Genomic DNA, 25228 nt, shown 5'->3' on the forward strand with positions numbered 1-25228 from the left:
AGAGATGGGAATACCAGACCACCTTACCTGTCTCCTGAAAAACCTATATGCAGGTCAAGAAGCAACAGTCAGAACCTTACATGAAACAATGGACTGGGTCAAAACTGGGAAAGGAGTATGACAAGGCTGTATATTGTCACTCTGTTTATTTAACTTATAAGAGAGTACATCATGTGAAATGTCTGGCTGGATGAATCAAAAGCTAGAAAAAATATTGCCAGGAGAAATATCAACAACCTCAGAGATACAGATGATACCACTCTAATGGCAGAAAATGAAAAGGAACTAAAGAGACTCTTGATAAGGGTGAAAGAGGAGAGTGAAAAAGCTGGCTTAAAACTCAACATTCAAAAAGCTAAGATCATGGCATCCAGTCCCATCACTTTATGGCAAATAGATGGAAAAAAGTGGAAGCAATGATAGATTTTATTTTCTTGGGCTCCAAAATTACTGCAGATGGTGACTGCAGTAATGAAAATTAAAAGATGCTTGCTCCTTGGAAGGAAAGCTATGACAAACCTAGAGAGTGTATTAAAAAGCAGAGACATCGATTTGCCAGCAAAGGTCCATATAGTCAAAACTATGATTTTTCCAGCAGTCATGTATGGTTTTGAGAGTTGGACCATAAAAACGGTTGAGTGCAGAAGAACTGATGCCTTCAAATTGTGGTGCTGGAGAAGACTCTTGGGAGTCCCTTGGACTGAAAGGAGATCAAACCACTCAATCCTAAAGGAAATCAACCATGAACATTCATTGGAAAGATTGATGCTGAAGCTCGAATACTTTGGTTACCTGATGCAAAGCGATGACTCACTGGGAAAGACCCTGATGCAGGGAAAGACTGGAGACAAAAGAAGAAGAGGGCAGCAGAGGGGGAGATGGTTAGCATCTCCAGCTCAACGGACATGAATCGTAACAAGTTCTAGGAGATAGTGAAGGACAGGGAAGCTTGGCATGCTGTGATCCATGGGGTTGCAAAGAGTTGGACATGAGTTAGCAACTGAATAACAACAAAATCACGTACCTGGACCACTGTAGTTACTTAACAAATACATATCCCTATTCTGGAACATTATCTTTCTGACACCTAGCTCTCCCATCTTATTTTCTCCCTAATGAAAATCTATTTTTTTTTTTATTTTATGAAAACAGAACCTTTTTTTCTTCCTTTTTAGGAATCTTGTCTCCTCCATCCTTGAGCTATGGAGTTTGACTGAGACTCTATACCACCTCCTATTTTAATTCCCAGAAAAGATATGTGTCTGACCTACATTAGTAATGAACCATCTTACATAGCTCTGATCCAAGCCAGACTACTTGGATCCAATCCCTGGAAATGTGAGGAAAGAGACAGACTGGTTTGATGGAGTTTCCAAACTGTCAGATTCTAAGACTAAATTTGATGATGTCCATCATTGCTATAATAAATAGTGAAATCTAACTTGAGAATGAAGCCAACTTGGGGAAAAAACAGAACTGAGAGATGTAAAAAATCAGTTAATATTACTGTAAGCCAGTAGGGACTCAATACAGTGCCTAGGTGTCAGACATATAACCAATTCACAAGAAACATCCCATTTAACTAAGTAGGTATTAATTATCTTCACTTTACAGAGGGAAAAAAAGAGGCACACAGAACTAAACTTACCCATGACGCCTTACTTAGTAAATGGCAAAGCTAGATCTCATACCTCAGTATCTCTGAGCCCCTTAAATTCTAAGCTGTACTGCCTCCCAGTATAATTGATTTCTGATGTAGTAAAGAACAAGACCATTAAAACAGTTAGTTGAATAAAAATACACCTATTCTATTTAGGGCAATATTGTGCTAAGATACGTTTTATAAGATGCCCTAAACATGCAAATCAATTTTGGAAGCAATTTAAACTCTTTGGAAGAGCGTTCACATGTATGTCAGTATGATGGTACTACGAATAACCACCATGAGCATAAGGATAAAGTCTTACATTCCATAATTGCTTTACAATTACCACTGACTACTTCCAGGGGTAGGAGTGCTATTGTCACCAAAAATAAAGATATGCCTTAAGTGCACTAGGTGACGAGGAAAAGATATGAATTCATCTTCATTTTTCTCCACGGGAAATGCTACATTATTATCCAGGGTCACATGTAAGTTTGGCACTATAAAAGTTCCCTCAGTCCCCTCTACACTCCCACAGCCAGGCTTTAAGCAGAAATGATTAAAGAGAGCTTCTTTCAATTAAGCTTGCTGAATAATCCTAGATAGTCCAATAGTTCTTATATAATTAAAAAAAAAAAAAAAAAACTAGTTTCCAAGAGTCTAACAAATATTGCTTGAATTTACACCTTCCTGCCAGCCGTAGGATGTTCCTCAGAGTCAGAAAATACAGACCATGTGGCCAGAGACTAATATATTTCATCAACTGTCATATGCACTGTGTAATTTACAAGGTCTCATGCTTTCTCTGGAAAATCCAAAGGGGCCACTTTCCAAGCCCAGTTGGAAGGATACACACACAGGCATGGTGGTCAAAAGAGCCTTGGGTTTTCTACTCATCTGTCTAAAACAGGCTAGATTTCCAGAGTTCATAGCTCCAGCTCAGAAAAGTTCCAAGAAGTGGCAGAGTCCACTGATCCAGTAGCTTATGGGCTCTGAAGCCATTCTGCCTGAATCTTAATCCTGGCTTTGCTGCTTTCTGGCTGGGTGACCTTGGCTAAATTATTTAACCTCCCCATGCCAAAGATTCCTTTTCTGTTAGGGATGATAATGCAAGGCTTACTTCATAAAATTGTTCTGAGGATTACATTGCTTAAGTTTGAATAATGCCTACCACAGTGTCAGAGCTTGAATGGAGAAGAGGTCTCTATTCCCAAAGGCAGAGGAGGGGTATCATTTATTTCACTCAACAGACAGATTAATTAGAATTTATATATGATAATGTATAAAGTTTTTATAAAGATAATGATATGATATGTGGTTACAAGGACTTGGTATAATATTTGTATAATAAATAAAATTTGTATAATAATATTTATGTAATAACATTTGGTCACAGATGGAAGACCCCCATTCCAAGAAGAGATAATGGGTTTTCAATTACTACCAGTCAAAGCAATGATGGAATTGTTTATATCCCCAAAATGTGTGTATATTAGCCCTCAGTGAGCTGAAAAATACTGTGGTACCCATGTGCCATTTAACATAGGAAATTCTCTCATCTCACTTTCCTCTTTTTTTGATCAATGTTTTTCTTTGTTTCAGTCAGTTGGAACAAACTTCTCTCCAGACTTTCATGAAGTTTTCACCTTCCACTGCTTGGTCCATGTGCAAATGTTTTCAGTTACTTGGAAGCGGGACTTAAAGAAAGATCGGTCTCTCATACTTTCTCACTGGTGAAGCATAGACTCCATCTCCAGGTTAAATGAGGGGAACCACATTAATTTATTTTAGTCTTTATTTATTCTGTGCATATTATTATTTATTTATTCTATGAACATATAACACCCAATAAAGGAGGAAATGAAAATAAACAGAGCAAAACACATGGACTCTCTTTCCAGAAAGGGACTTTATAAGGAGATGCACAAGGAGATGCAAAGTGTCTCATGAATAAGAAACAAAATGAATAAGTGAGAAAGAGAAGAAATGCTGATCAGAAAAGGGAGATTCAGTGACAGTTAGAACTGTTTTCCCAGAGAAGGAGAGGCCAATTTAGATGCCAAAAACAAAGCTTCAGTCATTCCTGAGTGGAAGCAGCAGTGAAGAGGTGGGTGACTTCTATGCAACAGAAACCCTATTTAGTTATCAATATCTCTGTAATGGGAGAAAAAAGTATCTTTCCATAGAGAAGTCTCTTTGTGTTATCTTTGAGCCAGTTTGTTTGCAAATGACTTGTTTTCACTTTTTTAGGCAGTTTCACTAGTGTTAAGAGATTTATCTGTTCTCTGGCTTTCAACTCCCACAGGAGTCTCAGGGCAGTGTTTGAGAATGAGAAAAATAAAAATGCATTCCTCTTTGAAGTGAGAATATTGGAATGGTGAGGGAAGCTATTAGGTACAAGGACGTTGCAAGGCTGATGAAAGATAGTGTGATTTTAAGAGGAATAAAAGGGAGGCAACTTTCACTGTCCTAGTTGCAGGAAGCTCATTGGCTTCTAAAAGGTTTTTGCACCAGTAATTCTCAATGATGTGAACAAAGGATATTTAAACTCTTGTTTGAGCTAGTTCCACAGAGCACTGTTTATACCAGCAGAAATCTGGAAGCAACCTAGATGCCTATTCCCTAGACAGGTTAGATAAATTAGGGTAAGATGGAATCTCCTCTTTTATATGATTTAGGTTGTAAATTCAAAAGGGATTGATAAGTAGTATCAATATTACACTAGAATGTTTTGCATTTATACATGCTTAGGTATTCATAGAATGTTTATGGAAGGAGAAGTGAGAAACTAGAAACATTGGTTGCATTCCATACGATAAAAAGAATACTTCAAAGAGTCAAAATCAGGAATAGGAAGAGGATCTGCTTTTAGACTAATTAAGATCTACTTATTTACACTGAAAGTCTTTAATTTGAACATGCATTATATGTGTGCATAACACTTTTAGTAATAAAAATCACTATTAAAATGTTTTTAAGTGTCTGTCTCAGTTTCATCAAAATATAACAAAACATTTGCATAGCTCTTGCTGTCATTAATCTCATTTTTTTAAAGGAATTTATGATACTGCTTTAACAGGCTTACCAAGTTAACCACTCCAATATCACCTCCTGCCCTACAGAATGTGTGTATGTCCCAAACAGAACAGACTTCATGTGAGAGCTCTGGGTGGGAAGATACCAATGCTCATTTTTTCCAGGTGATATCTCAAAATGCTAGTAAATAGAGTGAGACTTACCAGTAGAATCTGTTTGGTACAACCGCTTCCTGGATAAGCTGCCACCTTCTCCCAAATTCAGCAGAGCTGTATAACTGTAGAGAAGACAAAATATTCAGCACCAGGACGTCATGGTACACTGAATGCATAAAACATGATTCACTGGGTTAATGATAATGATGATAATAATAACATCTTCCATTTATTAGTCACCCTTCCTATGCCAGATGAGTGCCCCATGTATCATCTCTATTCTCCATGTAGATCCTGCAAGACATTGATATCTCCATTTTATAGTTGAGCAAACTGAAGCTCACGAAGATTAAGGGATATGTTGGAAATCACATGTCCACTAAATATTAAAATATTTTGGTATTCATATCCCATTCTGCCTGGTAAGCTGTACCACTGGCCCTGGAATATGCAGATTGGTGTCTGAAATACAAAGAAGTCCAAAATCTAGACCTGGTTTTCAGAAAGCCAATAATATAACCCAAATCTGACAAAAAATAATGAGCAATGCATGCAACCACCAGATAGATGGAACAGGATTCAGAAATCAATTAGGGATGCTTCTGAGATGTATGGTGATTCACCATGGATGTGAATGAATGGCAGAATTCAAATTGACAAAGATAGGACAAGCAGATAAGCAGACAAGCAGTACTCACAAAGGGAATAGCATGGGTAAGAGGTGAGAAATTCAGGGATGGTATATGAATAAATGTGGCTTATCAAAGGTAAATGTAGTCAAAGGTATGGCTTTTCTAGTAGTCATGTATGGATGTGAGAGTTGGACCATAAAGAAAGCTGAGCACCAAAGAATTGATGCTTTTGAACTGTGGTGTTGGAGAAGACTCTTGAGAGTCCCTTGGACTGTAAGATCAAACCAGTCCATCTTAAAGGAAATCAGTCTTGAATACTCATTGGAAGGACTGATGCTGAAGCTGAAGCTCCAATACTTTGGCGACCTGATGTGAAGAACTGACTCATTAGAAAAGACTCTGATGCTGGGGAAATTGAACTCAGGAAGAGAAGGTGACGACAGAGGATGAGATGGTTGGATGGCATCACTGACTCGATGGACATGAGTTTGAGCAAACTCTCAGAGTTGATGAGGGACAGGGAAGCCTAGCGTGCTGCAGTCCATGAGGTTGCAAAGAGTCGGACACAACTGAGTGACTGAACTGAACTGAATCTAAAACTTAGATTAAAATGTGAGGGCAACTTGAAAAGGTTTTGAATGGCAAGTTAGGGAGAAGAAAATCTGGACCTGTTGGCAGAAGGAGCCTGTGATAGCTTTTTAAACAGAGAGTAGAGGAACTCCAGGCTCTAACAGCAGCCCACATGGACTAAGCTCTTACTCTAATTCAAGTGTTCCTCATGCATTCCTTCATTTAATCCACACACCATCCCTCCCAGTGATATATAAAGCTATTATGGCCATTTTACCAATGGTTATACAGCTGGGGAAATTTCAAGTCCATTTGCTACACTGCTACAACGCTCTCCAAGGGCAACCACAAAGAAACACTGCTCATGAGACAGGGTCTAACCCTCCACTCCTTCCCCTCCAAAATGTCTTTCTTCTCTTATACCCTGTTCTTCATTGCTGGCTGACTCCTACTCCTGCTCCTCTCCAGTAATTTTCACAGTACCATCCCCAGGATGGTTTTACAGGAAACTTTATTTGTGTGTGTGTGTTTTTTTTTTTTTTTTGCTGCTAGAAGTGTCCTCTGATGGCAGCCCAGAGATGCCTATTGCTCGAGACATTCCGGTTCCCATGGACATTTGGCCGGCTGATTTGAAAATATCATTTTGGAACATCTCTGTTCTGCTATGCGCCTGGTCTGGAACCCACTCACATCCCAGTCATCCACCACTGCGCGTGCCAGATCCCACAGTGAATGGGTGGTGAGTCACTGTGTACTGAGGACCATGAGTGTCCGCCCTCTCCAGCCCCAGAGCTCAGCGGAGGGTCAAATGACTCAGCAAGTACCTCACCATGGCTTCAGATATACTGGGCACGCCCAAGAAGTAAGTCAGCTCAGTGAGGATTTACTGACCCCTGGAAGAGCCTGCTACAACACTGTGTACACTGGATCAAAACACATCCTGAAGTCAAAAAAGAGGCTGAAGTATCTGGCTACCAAAGCGAGCCGCTCACTTGGCCCCAGCTACACAGTATTTGGGCATTCAGCCAAGAAGAATCTGTGACTTATCCTTTCAAGTTTTATTATTTTTCCCTGCCCTGCAATGCTTGGGTTGGGGGAGGCTTCCTGGGTACATTTCATGCTTGATTCATTTGAGGAGTGCTGAGGAGAAAAGGGGAGACAGTTCCCCTCATAGAGGTAACAGAAGACATGACAATATCCTCCCTCTTAATTCAGATGCCAAGCAGACAGAGGGTGCATGTCCGGCTTCCCACTATGTCCCGAACACTTGCGTTTTAATATTCAAACTTGGATCAGAACAGTAATCATTTGATCCTGAGTGTCTGTGGCTTCCTCCCTTCTTGCACCATCTTTTTTTTAAAAAACTTAAAGCCCAGGGCTGCACTGCTTTCTATGAGTTCAAAGGGAACAGAAATCATGCCACTGTGTATGCCTATAGCAATTTATACATGTATGTTAGTATCTATATTTATATACAAAGATTTATGCAAATCTAAGAGAATCAGGGTGGTTTGAAATAATAATAATTCTGTGTGAAGGCTAGACTCACATACATTCTGAAAATCATATATTAATTCTGAGCTCTCCTGCAGCTACACCAAGGGACTGCTATCTCCATCTTCACATAGAATTCATCTCAGTGAGGAATGGCTGGGTGCCAGCATCTATGTGTGTGTTTGTGTGTGTTTTCCTCTATGTCTTTTTAAATTGATCCCTCTAGGCTTGGATGCAGAACCTGTGGAGCAGTCAGGTGTGTCCCATGATATTTGTTTTTATCCTCTTCAAGGAGATGCTTTGTTATTTGTGAGCATCTAGAGGCCCCTCAAGCAGTGGGTACATCAAACAATCCAATAAACCAAGCCTCTCTTATTCAGCTCAGTGACATTTCTTATAGTTTCCTATCTCAAAAGGCACCCTCTCATGTCAGTGGACTTGCCTTCTCCCCTTTCCATTCACACCTGGGCACATGCCCCCTGTCATGCCTTCCCTGGTGCTACGCACTCTGGCAGAGGTGGCTTCAAGGCTTGCCTACCACAATGCCAGTCTTCTTTTTAGGCCCAGATCAGAGGACATCTTTTCTATGAACCCTCTCCTACACACTGAGATTTCCTAGTGCCCTCATTTCCAAAGAACTATGGTACAAGAAATGCTATCAGACTATAGTCCATATATTTAACTTTCTTAGTAGTGTTTCAAGAGAGCCTTTTATAATGCAAGACAGAACTCCCTACCTATCTAAACTCACTCTAAAATATCTGAGATCATCCCTTCCCTCTCTGATGAGATCACAAAGTTTTTATGTGTCTGGAAGTCCATCTTTTTGTATATACACAGTGCCTTGTACATAGTAGATGACCAATGGGGAAAAATAAAGTATTGACTTTACATCATGCAAATTCCCTAGTGATGGATCTACCTAGTAAAACACTCAGGTTTCCCAAAGAATAGACAAAGGTAATTTAGCAGAGGAAGATGTTTTACTTCCATGGATCCATAGCTAGAGGCCTGTACCTAAAACCAACAAACAAAACTATAAATATCAGCACATTTGAAATTCCCAGGGACTTGAAGGCAGGGTCTTATATATTAACCCCTACACAGAGCTGCTCTGTACACTCCACCTGCTACTTCAAACCTTTCCTCTCTAAAAATTTAATTGTCCAGCCTGATGTCACACCAAGAAAAGGAGAGAACAACTCATAGCCATCCAAGTTAATGTGTGCATTAAACCTGCAGAGTCTGACAGCAAAGTTTTCCTCCTCAAAATAGAGAGTGCTACCCAAGCCTTTTTTTTTTTCACCCAGTGACTATCTCAGCCACCAGTAGAAGGCTTTCTGTGTAGGATGAGTCAATGTACTTTAATAAAATTCATAGCGGTGGCAGCACCTAAATAAGATTTATTTTCCTCCCTGTCTCTCTCCAGCTCCAAGGTTTCTTTTGACTGTCAGAACACAGAACGGAGAACTATTATTACTATCTGTCACATCAGAGAAAGCATGCACAGCTTTCTCCAGCACTGCCAAACCTAGAGAAAGAGAGAGGGTGAATGATCAGGGGGGCAGAAAAGAACATCTGAACTAGTTTTAGGAGAGCAGTGCTCATCTACTAATCCTCTATCATGACCTCCCCAGATACCTGCTTGGAAGGGTTTAGATCTGTTGTGTGTTTTTTGTTTTTTGTTTCTTGTTTGTTTGTTTTTTTTTTTTTACTAATCCTGGTACAAAATATTAGCGAAAAAATTAAAGGAGTAGACATTTTAGAAAGGAAGAGGGGAAAGATTCTGGTTAACAAAAGAATGCAAGGCAGATGATTCCTCCAGTTTAGAATCACTCTAAACTGTCTGAGACTGCCTCCCCATCTCAGTAAATGTAAGTTAATGAGCACTAACTCATTGCTCATATAAGCTCAAAATGTATTAGCAGCTCAAGGTCCAACTGTCCACTCTGATATTACCCTAGTGTGGGGGCTTTCAACACTTCTTCCTGCCGTGTTCCTCCCCTGAAGAGTTAGTCAGTTCTTCTTTCCTTCTTTTTATTTTTTTGATAACTTGATAACTATCACATTGGCTTGTTTTCTTGCCATCTGTCTTTGTCTGCCATATGAAGAATGCAGATAAAAACGCAATTAATTGCAAAGGATGCAATTTCAAGGGTTGGTTTTATTACCAGCTTTCAACCAACTGTACAATTCTCTCTGGTGCCATCCTGGAGAGCTGCAAGTTGGCTGAGGGGCAAAGGCTCCAATGGAGAATAAAGAGGGAAGCCACAGGGGGACAAACAGCTTGGGGGTTGGCAAGAATGAGATCCACCAACTATGCTCAGGATTCTTAATTGACAGCAAAACAAGAAGGGCTGGAAGAAGTGGGGTATTAGAGCAGCTCCTTCCAACTTTCATTTTCCATCTTCTTACCATTCACATTTTGGTTGAATTGTGAGCAGAATAGCATCTTTTTTTTTTTTTTTTTTTTTTTTTTAATAGAAATTCAACTTCCTTGTGGTGATGCAAAAGCTTGCAAGCATTGCTGTCCCTGGAAAGTCTTCTCAAATGTTCTAAATCAGATCAACGCAGCCCCTCATTTTATAGCATTAAGACAGGGACTGATTAGGAATGTTCTTTTGCAGCTAGGAAATCAGTGCAAGGACACCATTTGGCAAAAGGTAAGAGTGATAGCATGTTTCAGTCTTTGAAAGTGAAAGCTGCTCAGTCAAGTCCGACTCTTTGTGACCCCATGGACTGTAGCCTGCCAGGCTCCTCTGTCCATGGGGATTCTCCAGACAAGAATACTGGAGCGGGTTGCCATTTCCTTCTCCAGGGGATCTTCTTGTCCCAGGGATTGAACCCAGGTCTCCTGCGTCGCAAACAGATTCTTTACCATCTGAGCCACCAGGGAAGAGTTTCAGTCTTTGATGGGTTTGGATGCTTTCACCACAAAGGTCGCCATGGCAACTTTCTCATCAGGAGGCAGGTCCTGGGTCTCCTCCACAGGGCTCCTGCAGAGGCTTCCAGGTTGGAGGAGCACTTCCTGCGGTTGGCTCTCTTCAAGGTTGCCTGCTCCCTCCCCTCTGCGACTCTGCCCTTAATAGTTTCAGAGACAGGAGGCTTGCAAATTGTCCTTCCTGAAAAGGCTGACAGAAAACCCTGCCAGTTCTATTTGATCAGCCTCATCCTAATACCACCCTGGGGATGGCCTGGGTACAAAGTACTCAGTCACCTCATGACTTTCCAGCTCTCACTGCTGTTACTGCACTCTTTTTAACAAGAAAAGAGATGGGGCCTTCAGGACTTTCAATCAATTTCTAGTGCCAACCCTGGGGCATTGCAAATATCAAGCTTCCTCCTCCACTAGCCTCCCAGGAAGAAAGAGAAGCAATCCAGAGAAGTCCATGGTCTTCCAAAATGAGCTCTGATCCTCTGGTTGCACAGCAAAAGAGGCCAGAACTCACTCTTAGTGGGGAATCACATCATGACTGACCTCAAACTTCACCCACTTCTGACACAAGTCTTCTTGGCCAGTGGGGACAGGAATAGATACAGAACCGTGATGACCATCCCACACCAGCTCCTCCACCTCCAAGAGATGCAAGTTCCTCAAAGGAAAGGCTAACTTCTCAGCATCTATCCTATATGATATGTAGTAATGTGTTATATTTTGTCCAGATTGCTATGGTGGCTTATGTAAGACATTAAAAGCAGAAAGTCTGCCCAAGTTCCCATGCATTTAAATAATGGTACAATTACATTGTATGGGACTGGGCATACAGTTAAAATCTCTTAGGATAACAATATGAGGAAAGAGTGTTCCAGGACAAGCAGGTCAATCTGAGTAAATAAACAGAGCAGAAAAATTTAGAGCAGTATCCTAGTTCTTCTTTTGTCAACCGTAAGAGACCCAGCTTGGCGGGGGTGGGTTTAAAAAAAAAGTGAAGTGGGACCAGAGGCCATAAACACAGCCTGGGATCAGGTTGGGTGGAGGCAATCCAACCAAAACTTGTGGGGAGCTAATGGAGACTGAACTCAATGGACAATGAGGTCAAAAATCAAGGGCCCCCAAAGCTTTGCTGATGAAGAGTGAGCAGGAATGATGACGTGTCACCAGCTCCAATGATTCCTCCTGAGGTTGGATTTATCAAACCTGTCACTGGCCAGCCCCCAGCTGGCAATGAAGTCTGTCACATGCCCCACAGTCCAGTTTGGCAGGATTGGGGGATTAGACATACGGAACTTGAGTGGGCGGGGCAGCAAGGGTCAACAGGTGACAGTGGACGGGTTCAATTTGTGGCTACTTTCTGTGCTCCCAGATCTGGAGGTACTTAGGGAAATTTTCAAATGGAACCTTAGCCTTAAAGGTTCTGGGATGTTTCGAGAGAACAGCATCAAAACATGTATATTATCTAGGGTGAAACAGATCACCAGCCCAGGCTGGATGCATGAGACAAGTGCTCCGGGCTGGTGCACTGGGAAGACCCAGAGGAATCGGGTGGAGAGGGAGGTGGGAGGGGGGATTGGGACGGGGAATACATGTAACTCCATGGCTGATTCATGTCAATATGTGGCAAAAAAACACTACAATATTGTAAAGCAATTAGCCTCCAACTAATAAAAATAAAGGGAAAAAAAGGTTCTATAATATAGATGCAGGAGTAGAGAATAAATAAAATAATTAGATGCTAAGCATCTATATCACAAATCTCCCATATCTAGACACTGACAGGAAAAAATGAATAGCTCTCAAGAGCCATGTAATTGTACCATTATTTAAATGCATAGATGATGAAACTTAGCAAGTTTTGAAAGATAAAAATAAGCAGGAGGAAAAACTCGTTGCTTGGAACATTTTGGAAGTGTGCTTCCATAAGATAGATCCATCAGCCATGTGGAGATGGGACAGAGGGGACAGAGCAGTTAGCAAGTGGCTGAGCAGAGCAGGAAAGAGATGGGTACCTGGATGAGCCAGGGCCCCTGGATGTGGGAGGGCGGAAAGGGAAGGAAAGTACCTACAGTAATAACAGTAAACAAAATTTTAAAAAGAAAAAATCTGACCAGGACTGAGCATAAGAGAGGGTCACTTCATTTAAGTATAGCTTATACATACACACACACATACATGAGTTTGTGTGTGTATTCTATTTCAGATTCTTTTCTATTATAGGTTATTGCAAGATAATGACTATGACTCCCTAGGCTATACATACACAGGCAACTATAAATTTTGTCTTAAATTTGAATGATGGGCTTTAGATACTTTTCTAGAATATCTAAATATTTAATCTAATCATTCCAAGGGCTCCTGATTTATTTTTATCTATTTCATTCCAGTTTTTAATTTTTTATTGAAGTATAACTGATTTGCCAGGTTGTGCTACTATTTGGTGTACAGCAAAGTGGTTCAGTTTTATTCATAAATACATTCTTTTTACATATTCTTTCCACTATAGGTTATAACAAGATGTTGAATATAGTTCCTTATAATATATAATAGAAGTTTGCTTATCAGTTTTATATACACAGTAGTGGATATCTGTTAATCTCAAGCTCCTATTTTATGTTTCCCTCACTCCCCTCTCCCCTTTGGTAACCATGTTTGTTTTTTATGTCTGTGAGTCTGTTTCTGTTTTGAAAATAAGTTCATCGGTGTCATATTTTCAGATTCCACATATAAGTTATATACGATATTTGTCTTTGTCTTCCAGACTTACTTTACTTCATATGATAATCTCTAGGTCCATCCGTGTAGCTGCAAATGGCATTATTTCAGTCTTTTTTTAATGGCTGAGTGATTGTATCTGTGCATGTGTATTTGTGCGTGTGTGTGTGTGACATACCTTATCTATTCATCTGTCAAGGGACATTTCGATTGCTTCCATGTCTTGACTGTTGCAAAAAGGGCTATGAACATCAGGGTGTATGTATCTTCTTTAAAAGCAATTCTGTTTATTTATTTTTGGCTGGGCTTGGTCTTCAGGCTGCAGGGCTACTCTCTAGGTGAGGTACATAAAGGTCTCACTGTGGTTGCTTTTCTTGTTACGGAGCACAGGCTCTAGGGCACGTGGGCTTCAGTAGTTGCAGCACATCGCCTCAGTAGCTGTGGCTCCCGGGCTCCAGAGCACAGGCTCAACAGCTGAGGCACACAGGCTTAGCTGCTCCGTGGCATGCGGGATCTCCCCAGATCAGGGACTGAACCTGTGTCTCACGCATTAGCAGGCAGATTCTCTACCACTGAGCCACCAGAGAAGCCCCATGAAGCATATGTATCTTTCTGAGAGTCTTTTCTGGATAAATGCCCAGGAGTGGGATTGCTGGATCATATGGTAGTTCTATTTTCAAGTTTTAAAGGAATCTCCACACTGTTTTCCACAGTGGCTGTACCAATTTACAGAAGGAGTCACTTCTGAAAGCTCTAGTCATTTTGCTGGGCAAGGGGAAATTTTACACATACACCCCTGGGACCAGAGCTGGTGGGTGCAAGGTTGGAGGAGGTGAGCAGGGGTCACAGTGCTTGTGGCACAAGCTGGCCTGCTGAGTCACAAGGGACTGTTGGCTGCTGGGAATCAGCCAGGGACAATTCCCTTCTTGCTCTCCCTTCCTCTGTTGTGTGATCTTCAAACAGCAGTTTTCCCTCTGCTGTGAAACTTAGCTCCTGAAATGCATACTACAACATCTGTCAGAGGGAACAGGTCTCACAGTAGGTTGGACATGGGGAAGATGGTTAAACAAATTTGAAAAAAAAGAAAGGCAATTAAAGAAAAGAAAATATCACAATTGCTTTTCTAGGGAGGCAGTGTTTGGTGCAGTAAGGACAGAGTATGAAGAAAATCAAACCTGGACTAGACTCCTGGCTCTATCAACCACCCTAGGGAATTTTTTTAACCTTTTGGAGCCTCAGATTCCCCAAATATTAAATAGGCATAAAGATAAAGTCAATGTTTCATGTAAGAAAGAAGTTGAGGAATCAATGCAAAAAGCCTGGCAGAGGGTTTACTATGGAGTAAAGGGTCAGTGCTAGTTCTTACCCTTTCCTCTTCCTGCTGATCTTTGCCTCCAGTCTGAACTGCCCGCAGACCCTGAAGAAACAAGGAATGGCAAGGAGAAGCAGGTGTGATTGCTAGTTTCTTCCTGACTTTCAGGAAGCAAGGAAGGATCCTAGATAACACTTCCATGCCCCTTGCCTCTCAGGTTGGATATTGCTTAGCTTGGCTATTCCTGGAGTAGCTAAGGCCATCTGACTTTGGACCACAAGGCTTATTCTGGGACATTTTCTCATCATGCCTGCAGAGAGATCAGCCAGGAAGGCACTGAAATTAAGCAAGTCAGGTGAGTGAGAGAATTGCCGATTTGAATTTGTGACTTTTCATCTGATACTATTTTATAGTACAGGATCTGGTCATTTCAGGAGGCTGGTTTCTGACTTCTGGTTTCTCTTCCTCTTGCCAGCTATGAGATCCTGGCTAGGCCAGGCACTGAGTGTGCCATTTATAATTGGTACTTACAATGTCCTCTTCTGCTGAAGAGAGGAAGTTGGACAAGGTAACATTGAATTTTTTTTTTTAATATGAAATTCAGAGTCATAAATTCACAAAATGTGTCTATTTATAAGGCCAAGACTTCCTTCTCCCCAAACCACTCCCCTCTGTGGCAACACTGTTGGTTACAACCACTCTTGAAAAGGAAGAATACAGGAAAATATCAGTGTTACTGGATTTCTAAAGGGCCACTCTGAGACACAGGTTTAAGAAAGAGGTCCATGCTCTTCTTAGGATGTCAAATGTCTTTCAAAGTTCCCCGGACGGATGCCTGGATTTAAGAGGCATCTTAATCCACTTAGACAAGTGGTGGTTGGAACAGATCAAAAAAGTTAGTTACAAAGGGAAGTGAAGTGAAGTCGCTCAGTCGTGTCCGACTCTTTGCGTCCCCATGGACACCAGGCTCCTCTGTCCATGAGATTTTCTAGGCAAGAGTACTGGAGTTACAACACACAAACAAAAATGTAATTTATTTGAAATAAATTAAGTTCAAATAGCTACCAAAGAGCATAATTCTGTCTGTCCAAACCTTAGTCCTAATCACTCATTTTAAAATGTCCATTTCTCCTAATCCTCACAGCCCATTTATTCAAACTTGGGAATAGATAGATCAATCTGCTTTATGTAGCAACTGAAAAATAATGATACAACCTGGTTAAACAAGTTAGCTAAGGTGAACACAGGCCTTCTGTGTTTGCATAGGATGACATTTCAGCTTGAGAATTTGTTTTATAAACAAGCATTGGGGTTGACATTTAGCAAGCTCCCTGGTTTCCAGTCTAATTGCCAGTTTTGTACTTAGATACTTAAATTATTAACATATTCATGAGATTAGAAATCAGCTCTGACATTGGGAAATTCCAAGCACATGGAAATCTTGCCAAAGCAGCATGGTATATAACACTGTACGTATTTCTTATAAATAACTGAGTGCCTTTTTACTTAATGTAGTGCCTTGGGAAACGTGATGGCTTTAGGTAGGTATCAGTCTCCTAAGTGTTTGTGCTTGTGCAGAAATCATTTGAATATCCCCCAGGGGCTGAATTTGAAAGATCTATTTATATTTTATTTCAATCTTGCCCTTTTGACATGAACGGGCTGCTAGGTATATTCAAAAACAAATAGAGTTGCTGTGAAGGCAAATACTTTAATATTTAATGGCATACTGCTATTATAATCGATAATATTTTCTTAGGACCAGATATGGGTTCTTGCTTGCTCCATTCATTCTGGTTCAATGGTACCTTTTAGCGACTAAGAGTATAGTCAACGTTGACTAAAATATCTATAACTTCTCATATGTGGGGAAGACAATCCTGGATTATTGCTAAGGCAGCCTTATGTCTATATCTAGTTAAGTCACACCAGGTGGCTCCCTCCCCTAGGTCTTTGAATAACCATGTGCCAGACTCTGTGTTGAGTGTTTTACATATGTTATCTCCGCATCTTCAGTCCTGTGATCCAGGTACTGTTATTACTTCCATTTCACAGTTGGAGAAACTCTAAAAGTTAAGTGACTTGCTGAAGGTCACACAGCCGTTCGCAGGACCTGACAGAGTAGAGAGCTGATGTTCCTGCCTCACTTGCTATGTTGTCTATCACTGGTGAGAAACTAATATGACTGAGTTTTAGAAACTGCTGACATCTCTTCCCTTGTTGAGCAGTCATTATTTCCCAGGGAATCCCTGGCATTCAAAGCAGTTGTGATAAGCAATGGCCTTCTGTTAGGGACCAGTCAGGAAAAGTAGAAAGGATTAAAAGAAATAAAAGAAAGTGTTGTTTTTGTTTGTTTTTTAAGAAATAGATATAAAACTGTTTAAAATTTCTGGACTCATATAGCTAAAAGCAGTTCTTTTAAAAATGCACTATTATGCAAGTTACTAAAATTCTATTGAATACCCTCAAACATACTTGGCAGTATAATTTTCCTTTTCTATCAATATATGATTTTAACTCAAATTCAGTCTTCATTTATATAGAGAATGTCGCTGTTAATATTCAGGGTTTCAATTATTTGTGAAAAGGGTTTCCTGATCAAAACACATTCTCCCCCATAAAAGCTGTGTCCTTTGTATATCCTACACATATTTACCGAAATCCTGATGGTGAGGCCATTGTGCAAGCCTGAAGATTTCTCATTTATCTCATACACTTTGATAGTTTGTAATATAGAAGAGACCAGAGATCCTGAAAGCGCCCACATGGTATTTCTTGAACTGTTGACTCATAGGACTTTGGAACAAGTGAGACCATACAAACTCATGAATATTCTAGAACTGCCATTAAATGAAGAGTGACCCACCAAACTGTCCTAAAGTTCTTGTTGTCCCTCCACAGAATTGATCACTCAGTTGGATGCATTTTTTTAAATTCACAAAACAACTGAACACCTCCTGAAATAAAACTGACAGGAAGATCCACGAACAAGAGGAAAACAAAGATGATGAGAAAGATGGAGAAATAAGAAAAAACAAAAAAGAAAAGAAAAGTGATTTGGGGATAATACAAGGCAGCAGATGAGGTTGACTTGCCCTGCACAGTTTTCTGCTTTAAGTTTTTGAGTTAGTTACAAACATTTAAAAATATCACATTTCAAACAAAACAGAATTGCTTCTCTCAAAAAACTCTGAAAAGTCTGATGACATGGGATGAGTCATTCTTGGTGGCAAGAACAGTAGGCTGAAGCTGACCAAGACCCCCTACCTCGATCCACCCACCCTCCTGAATACAGACCTGCTCCGCAGTCTCCCGCAGCCCAAACTCAGCTGCTCTGTTCAGTCAGATTCTTGCTTGTCTGTGTAGGAACTGAGTTTGTGGCCTAAAAGGACGTGGCATCCACAGGGTGGGGAGAAGAAGCTGGCTGCAGAGGACAAGAGAAAAGTGGTCCCTTCTGCTCATGGCTGGGGCAGCAGGTAGGTTTGCAAAGCTGCCCAAGGACAGGGCCTTGCCAGTCTGAATAAGCCAAGCAAGAGGGTCTCTCCTCCCCAGCAACCAGGCAGTCTGAGCCCGGGGAGTATTCACATTGATTTCACAACACTGCGGACCCTCCCCTGTACAAATCACTCCTCGGTGCAACCCCTAACAGAGAGGCCTCGAGCCCAGCACCCCAGGATGGTCAGCAGAACTGATTTAGACGCCTCTTCTTATAAATCTCTATTTTTTCTTTCCTTTCAGTCACATCTGCGTTTTGTTTTCTCTCATTTCCAATGTTTCCCAACACATCATGTTTAGTGAGGTGTTTAAGACAGACTGAGAGATGCCGTTGGAGGCAATGTTTTATAGCACAGTTTGTACACTAGTTTATTGCCAAATTAAAATAAAGATGTAATCTGGCAGACTCGGCCTGCTGCTAAGCCTTGCTTGGGTGGTTTCCTGCACTGAGGCAAGAAGGGGTGGGGACACATGGAAGGAAGGGGAAGCTCTGTATCTTTATTCTCCCGGCTGCTCGGTTTCCAAATGCAAAGTCACAAAAGCAATGAGCAGAATGTTTGGTTTGCCTACTGCTTAATTACAGAAATAACAAATAAATAAAGGAGCGTGAGATGGTTGGTGCTCCTGGAATAAACACCGCAGAACTCTTCACGGCATCCACAGTGATTCACTGCTGGTTTGTAAGAAGCCGAAAGGGTGTGACTGTATGTGACGGGGTTACCTTGGCCCATTTGGCACAAACTTTCCATAATGTCTGTAACACATATTTTTCTGAAAATCTCAGGGCTTTCCAAATGCACAGCCTCACATTCAGAGGCCAAGGAGTCTATCGCCTGTGTCTAGACCACGGAAGTCCCCCAACAGGGCTCTTTATAAGGCAGGTTGCTTCTTTTAGAGCTTCAGTGGGTCTCAAGCCTTTTCTCTTCGATTATTCTAGTGGTGGCTGGAGAGTCACATGCTCATTCAAGAAAACTTTTACCTCTTGGCAACCACCTAGATATTGAATATCACAGGTAGATTTCTTTATCTAAGAAAAAATAAGAAAAAAAAGGCTAAAATATCAAAATATCCTGGTTTTATGAATTTCAAGGGCATTTGGCTATATACATTTCTCTCTGATTTAAAGCTTTTCTTTTTTTTTAAAATCTGGCTTCCTATGGAATTGATGGCCAGTAAAACTCTGTCTTGGGCCAGAAAGGACAATCTGTTCAACCAAACTCTCTCAAGTCCCTTAAGATGCTCACATCAAAAAGCGTCCGCTGAGAGTCCAGACACTCGAGATGAGACGCAGTCAGTGCAGAGTGCCGCGGCCCATATGGACTCCTTCCTGTGAGCCAGAGTTCCAGACTGTGTCCTTGGGGCTCTCAAAGCCTCCTTCACGGAAGGAGAGAGAAAGCCATGGCAGGGAAATAAGGGAAAAGGAAAGGTGGCTGCGTATTCAAAAGAGGAAGCTTGCTTCAAGAGACCGACAGCCAAGGATGGAAGAGAGGCGAGGAGGTCTGTGCGCGGGGGAGCTCTGATGGAGCGGCCACCTGCGTGCTTTCTAACCCGCAGAATTTCACCGCAGACTGATGGGAAACAGCGCTCAGCAGAGTGAATCCCAGCACTGAAGCCACCATCTTCGCCGAGACCTCTGCAGCAGCAGCGACTGTCAGACACACTGATGAGCAATACTTACATGGAAGAAGGAACGTTCCTTCTCCAAAAGTCACTCACCTGCCAACACCGGCATGGGACCCTCACTGGGGCCTACTGCTGCCTCTCATCTGGGCTAAAAGCTCTGCAGTTTGCGGGTCACTGACAGCTATTATTTCCATATCACTGGCCCACTGGAGTGGCCACACATCTTCTCCACTTGACTTTAGGCCAACTCCACCAGCTAGTGGCTCATCGGATGACTGCACCCCAATCCCCTCGTTGCTAATGGACCACTCCTCATTCTGTGATTCAAATCCTGACATATGGAGCCCTTACCCAACCCCTACTTCTGTTAGTGGGCTTCTCATAATTCTTTGCTCCCAGGATCATCTCTCCTTCATTCTCCTCTAGAGAAACAGAGCTTAGCAGATAGGCTGGCTTCTATCCTTTTGGTGATATCTCCAGACATCACCATCCATTTAGTAGAACTCTACTCAGATTCCAGTTGCCTAACTTAGACATGTGATACTAATGAGTGTTTTCCCCTTTGGGGAAAATCTTCTCAGATTTTTGGTTTGTCAGCTACATACAGAACAAAGATTGTTAAGGCTTCCTCTACCTGTAAAATGACAGAATTCATTCAGTCTGGTCCAGACCAAGAATTCTATGATATCACCCTAACTGGTCTTCTTGGTTTTGACCTCATAGTGCCACAGTTCATCATAATATTACTGCCAGGTTAATTTTTGTAATCTATAGCTCTGAACACATAAATCCACTGACCAAAATGTTCAAAAGGCTCCTAATTAGAAAAATGAGAATTATTTTTCCTAACAGTCTAAACAGTTCAAAAAAAAAAAAATAAGATTGGGTCCAGGAGTACATGCATAATTAACTTTCTAAAATTTCAGTTTCAGCCAAATCAACATATTCATGATCCTGTTAACATGAGTTTTCTAACTATACAAACTTACATTATTGTTTATGACATTCCTCTTGTATAAAGTGTGCCTCCCCCCAAAATGAAATATGACATATTCATTAAAGTCCAGGTGAAATCATAAGATCTTCATCTCCTATACTTTGGGCTGCCAGTTTCATAGAATCCATCGAACTAACTCTGATTGGGTATCTACTATGTGTGAATGAAGGCTCTATCTGCTTTGTTAGAACTTCTTAGACTACTGAACTCATGTGTGTTTATTTTCTTTCCCTAGGTTGACTGAATACTTCTTGATATAGCTGTTTTATACCAACAGTGCACCACGCGGAGCACGTAAAACAGAGCCTAATCTTTTTTCAATCTCAGTGGAAGTGCACCTGCAATTATAACTACCCACACAAACACATTTTAAGGCAAAGAAGGCTGACCCCAAGTACCATACATGGCTGAGTTGGGGCCATAACTCCCACATGCCCTAAATTCTCCGAGGTAATTCACTCTGCCACTGCGGTCATGGGGCTACTGTCTGAAGTGCTGGCACACAAAGGGTTACATATTTGGCCTTTTCTTCCAACACAACTGCAAAGATGCATAGTTTTCACTCAGCCAGGTAAATCTGGCCTTCACTGTGCCTCTGGCATCAAGGGAAAATTAACCAACTGTCAAATACAATACAAAAGCCCAGTGGATTAAATGTCTAATACTCTGTATTCTGAGCTGCTCAGCTTTGCCTCTGGTAACTGCACCATCCTGGACCAAATGCACGGTGGCTTGACTCCAGGAATGAAATTGTACATTCTGCTGAAAGGGGAGCCAGGCTGCTCAGGAGGAAAAAAATACTAATTGCAAATCTTTTCTATTTTTAGGCTAATGTGATTTTATTTGGCAGTAAGGGCAGCATGAATAAAACTCCAATCCTAAGAATTTTAATTTGCCTCCTCAAAAAATGCTCATGTCAGTTAGAGACCTTGAAAAGTTGTTAGTATCATTCCTGTCTCATCAGGAAGAACCCCCACACGTCTATACCAGTCCAGATGGATAAAATCCTCAAACACCCTCCTCACTCAGCTAAGTCCAGTATTTCCTTAAATATACGTCCTTTGTAACTGACAAGTCCTCTAAAGAGAATGTTCAGAATGACCTCACTGAACCATGCATTTCACAAAAAATATTCCAATATTTTAGCTATGTTCCTTTTGGCTTTTTTTTTAGGTTTTCTCTCACATGTGCCTCTGTATATTTTGTTTCTTCTAATTTTAATCTGATTGTATTTGCTGTTGCCAGCCTTGTAGTCTACCTGAAAATGTAAGTTCCTTAAAAGCAGGGGCTATATGTATTTTGTAACTGTAGCCTGCTAGGCTTCTCTGTCCATGGAATTCTCAAGAAAGAATACCGGAGTGGGTAGCCATTCCTTCTCCAGGGGATCTTCCTGACTTAGGGATCGAACATCAGTCTCCTGCATTGCAGGTAGATTCTTTAACATTTGAGTCACTAGAGAAGCCCATCTGCAGTATAGAGTACATGATACATTTTACACTATTTATCCCATAAAATACATATACATATTGCCATGCACTTGCAAATACACATAAACATACAATAAACATAACATGCTTATAACATACAATTGCATAACATCAATCAATGCCTTCCAAAAAAATAGACTTATCCTTCAGCCTAACCACCAAGAGAAGATAAGTCCTGGATTACCTGATTCTGAATGTCATCTATGTACATTCCTCTCACTATTTTAACAAGTCGCTAGCTAGTGCTCTTAACTCTTTCAGAGCCATTCTGCCCTTTAAGGCTCTGAGAAAACCTAGGGGGTCCTTTACAAAAAATGATTATATCTCACACACACAAAACTGTCTCAGATTCCATGGGGGTCGGGGGCTGTCGATGGACTGAAACTTGCAGGTAAGAACTGCTTCTCCACAACATCTTCCTGATGGTCTAGCTTTTCCTTTGCATGCTGTTGCAGACATCTACACAGCTCAGACAAGCACCCTGAGATCCACATTCCTGCTCCTTGCCCCAGAGACACAGGGTTCAAGCTCCTGCACATAACAAACCTGACCGCTGAGAAGAAATACAGAGATGACTAAGTGGTTGCAGTTCCCTAGGACAACCATGCACCACTGTCTCAAGCAAGGTGATCACACTCACCTTTTGGTCTTGGCTGTATGCCAGAATCCAGTCCTCTTGTTTGGGGTGGAAAAGTAAGCTCTGGATGTAAAAGTTCAGCCGGTATTTTTGATAGGTTGCCCCTTCGTCCGAGCTGATCAGTAAACTGCTCTCAATCTCTGGGTCTGTGAGCAACATAATCTGTGGCAGATTATGGGAAAGAAAACAAGAGAAAAGTAAATTTACAAAGCTTAAAGATGAGCTAAATTTTTGACAAGAAAGAAAAAAGGAGCAGGTGAAGAACAATTGGTCAAACAATGACCTTGACTGTCAGGTTCACTCTCCTGCCATGGACCAAGGTCATGAAAATGTTTTTATCAAGAAATGAAAGAGGTAGGACAAGTTAAAAGTGGGGGTTGGGGGGGTGAGGGGTGGTGGTGGGTGGGTAGAAATGGAGGAGTGAGTTTTCCTTCTTCCTATAGGGCTCCTTGACGCCTCCCCCCAAATGTTACTTCCTTAATCTGAAATATTTTCTATTATTCTCCTGACCTCAACCCTCCTTCCTACTGAGCCCTGTCTAGTCTCCATTTGGAGGGATGAGAGAGCAAGACTTGTCACAGGTATCTGTGAGAAAGGTGGAAAAGATTACCAATAGCAATAGGATTGGAGTCCATTAGATTTTTCTTTATTACAAGCCCTTCTTGATAGGGTTCACACGGGTTCTCACTGACAAGATGGCTCATTATGTCGACCTTGCAAACAAAGAATGAATCACAGTGATCCTGCAGAGTGACCAAATTGCCCAAATGGCATCCTGTTATCTCACTGGTACCTATCTTCTCAAAGCTGCGAGACCACCAGATTCCAGACCTCTGGCTACGTGACCATTCCTTTAGAGAATTTTTCATTGGTGGGGACTGTCAGAAAGGAGGACACTGGTTCTCCTTAAAGGCCAGTCACCCTCTCTTTTCCCTCTAATAAATCTTCCTTTTCTTGCCTGACTGCCTGGCTTGCTCTCTTTTTCTCTGCACTCACCTTACACTTCTATTCATATGAACAATATCCACCATCATCCTGCCTTTAGCCTGGTTTTCTGAATCTTGAGTCAAAGGCTGTGTATTCAAATGCCTTCTCTGAGTGTTTGTTGTCTATATACTTTCTTTAGAAAATAAACTCCGTGAGAATAGTGATACTTGACATTTCTCTGTTTTTATCCCCCACAGGTATATTCCCAGCAGCTAGAATGAGGTCCAGCATATATTATATACTCAACAGATATTTACCAAATTAATGAACACGAGTTAAAGGGATGGATGAAAAGAGTTTTCAGAGCAGTCACAAAGACTTAGAAAGATGCCCAGAATAGTTTGAACAGATATAAGTGGAAGTTCCATGGAAAAAAGTCATTGAATGCCCTCTCCATCTCTAGCCTTAGACATGAGAATACTCTAGACTCATGTAAAAAGCCACAGCTCTGGAGGCTTGGGATTTTCTCCTTTTGAGGGTTAACCTTGGCCAGAGCAGTGTGAAGAATCCACAATGGGAGCAAGATGCAGGAGCTGCCCTGTAAACTCCTTTTTATTCTCTCATTTTCTGTCTCTAGGAATGTGATAAAGTACCTCATTCCAGACTCTGCAGGCTGCCTTTCACTCAGTCAGAGTGCGCACCTAATGCCTCCAGACAGGTGGCCTTCATGCTACCCACTGAACTCTTCCCCATCAACTTATTAATTGGCATTCTCAGCGTTTGGTTCAGAGAGGCATGAAAGATGTGCTTAATGTGTGGCCGTATGAAGGGAAACCTCTGCAGCCCAGGGTTTAAAGATTACCAGCTGAGGATGCTGCAGTTCCAGGGAAAGGAGAGACAGAGAGAAAGAAAAAAAAAAAAAAGAAAAAACTAGAGCCCTGTCATAAAAGAGCAGAGTGTCAGGCAAACATACAGCACTTTCTCAGGCATTGGAGACAATCATATTAAAACCTCAAGATAGTTAGTGTCATCTTCCAAAGACATGTCCTGTCACGGCAAATGGCACACAAGGACCGCACACTAGACACACTCAGCCGGAATGTGTTTATGTTATCAAGGATGGATTTCAGGTTCCTTGCTGTTTTTCTCCCTGCCCTTCTTGAAGAGGAGAAAGGGATGTGGTGGAATGAGCGGAACGCCAAGGCTGTCAGCCCCTGTCTGGACAAGCTGGAGAGCACACACAAAACTCGAGACTAATTGCCTCTCATCCTATGTTCCAGGGAAGCCACTGTCCATTGACCATAAATCCTGACAAAGTTATAGGTTTCTCTGTCTTGCAGTCACCAAACAGAGGGATGGCTGGTGTGGAACCAGCCGATAATCTGCTAAGTACAAACTTCTGTGCCATCATTAAAGTCTATTGTATGCATTAAGCAAGGACGATCAGATGGTTTCTAAATTCACAAGAATGTTTCCAGGTGATTTCCTATTTACTGGCACATAAAAGCTGTCATTTTCTAAATAACAAATAAGTCATCAAATGATCATATTGCTTTGTGTCTCCAACC

At 41.4% G+C, this 25228-nt stretch overlaps 1 protein-coding gene across 4 annotated transcripts in view; it reads right to left on the minus strand.

Annotated features, from left to right (window-relative positions):
- The window catches only part of SORCS1 (sortilin related VPS10 domain containing receptor 1), a 571273-nt gene that overhangs the window by 177020 nt on the left and 369025 nt on the right, over positions 1 to 25228 (minus strand). For all 4 annotated transcript variants that reach the window (XM_065920116.1, XM_065920114.1, XM_065920117.1 and 1 more), the window contains exons 4-5: positions 22737 to 22895; positions 4885 to 4958 (exon numbers count right to left, since the gene is read on the minus strand). In XM_065920116.1, coding sequence (XP_065776188.1) covers positions 4885 to 4958; positions 22737 to 22895 — 233 coding nt within the window. The remainder of the gene's footprint in view (positions 1 to 4884; positions 4959 to 22736; positions 22896 to 25228) is intronic.

This window comes from Muntiacus reevesi, chromosome 2 (genome assembly GCF_963930625.1).
Source record: "Muntiacus reevesi chromosome 2, mMunRee1.1, whole genome shotgun sequence".
NCBI lineage: Eukaryota > Metazoa > Chordata > Mammalia > Artiodactyla > Cervidae > Muntiacus > Muntiacus reevesi.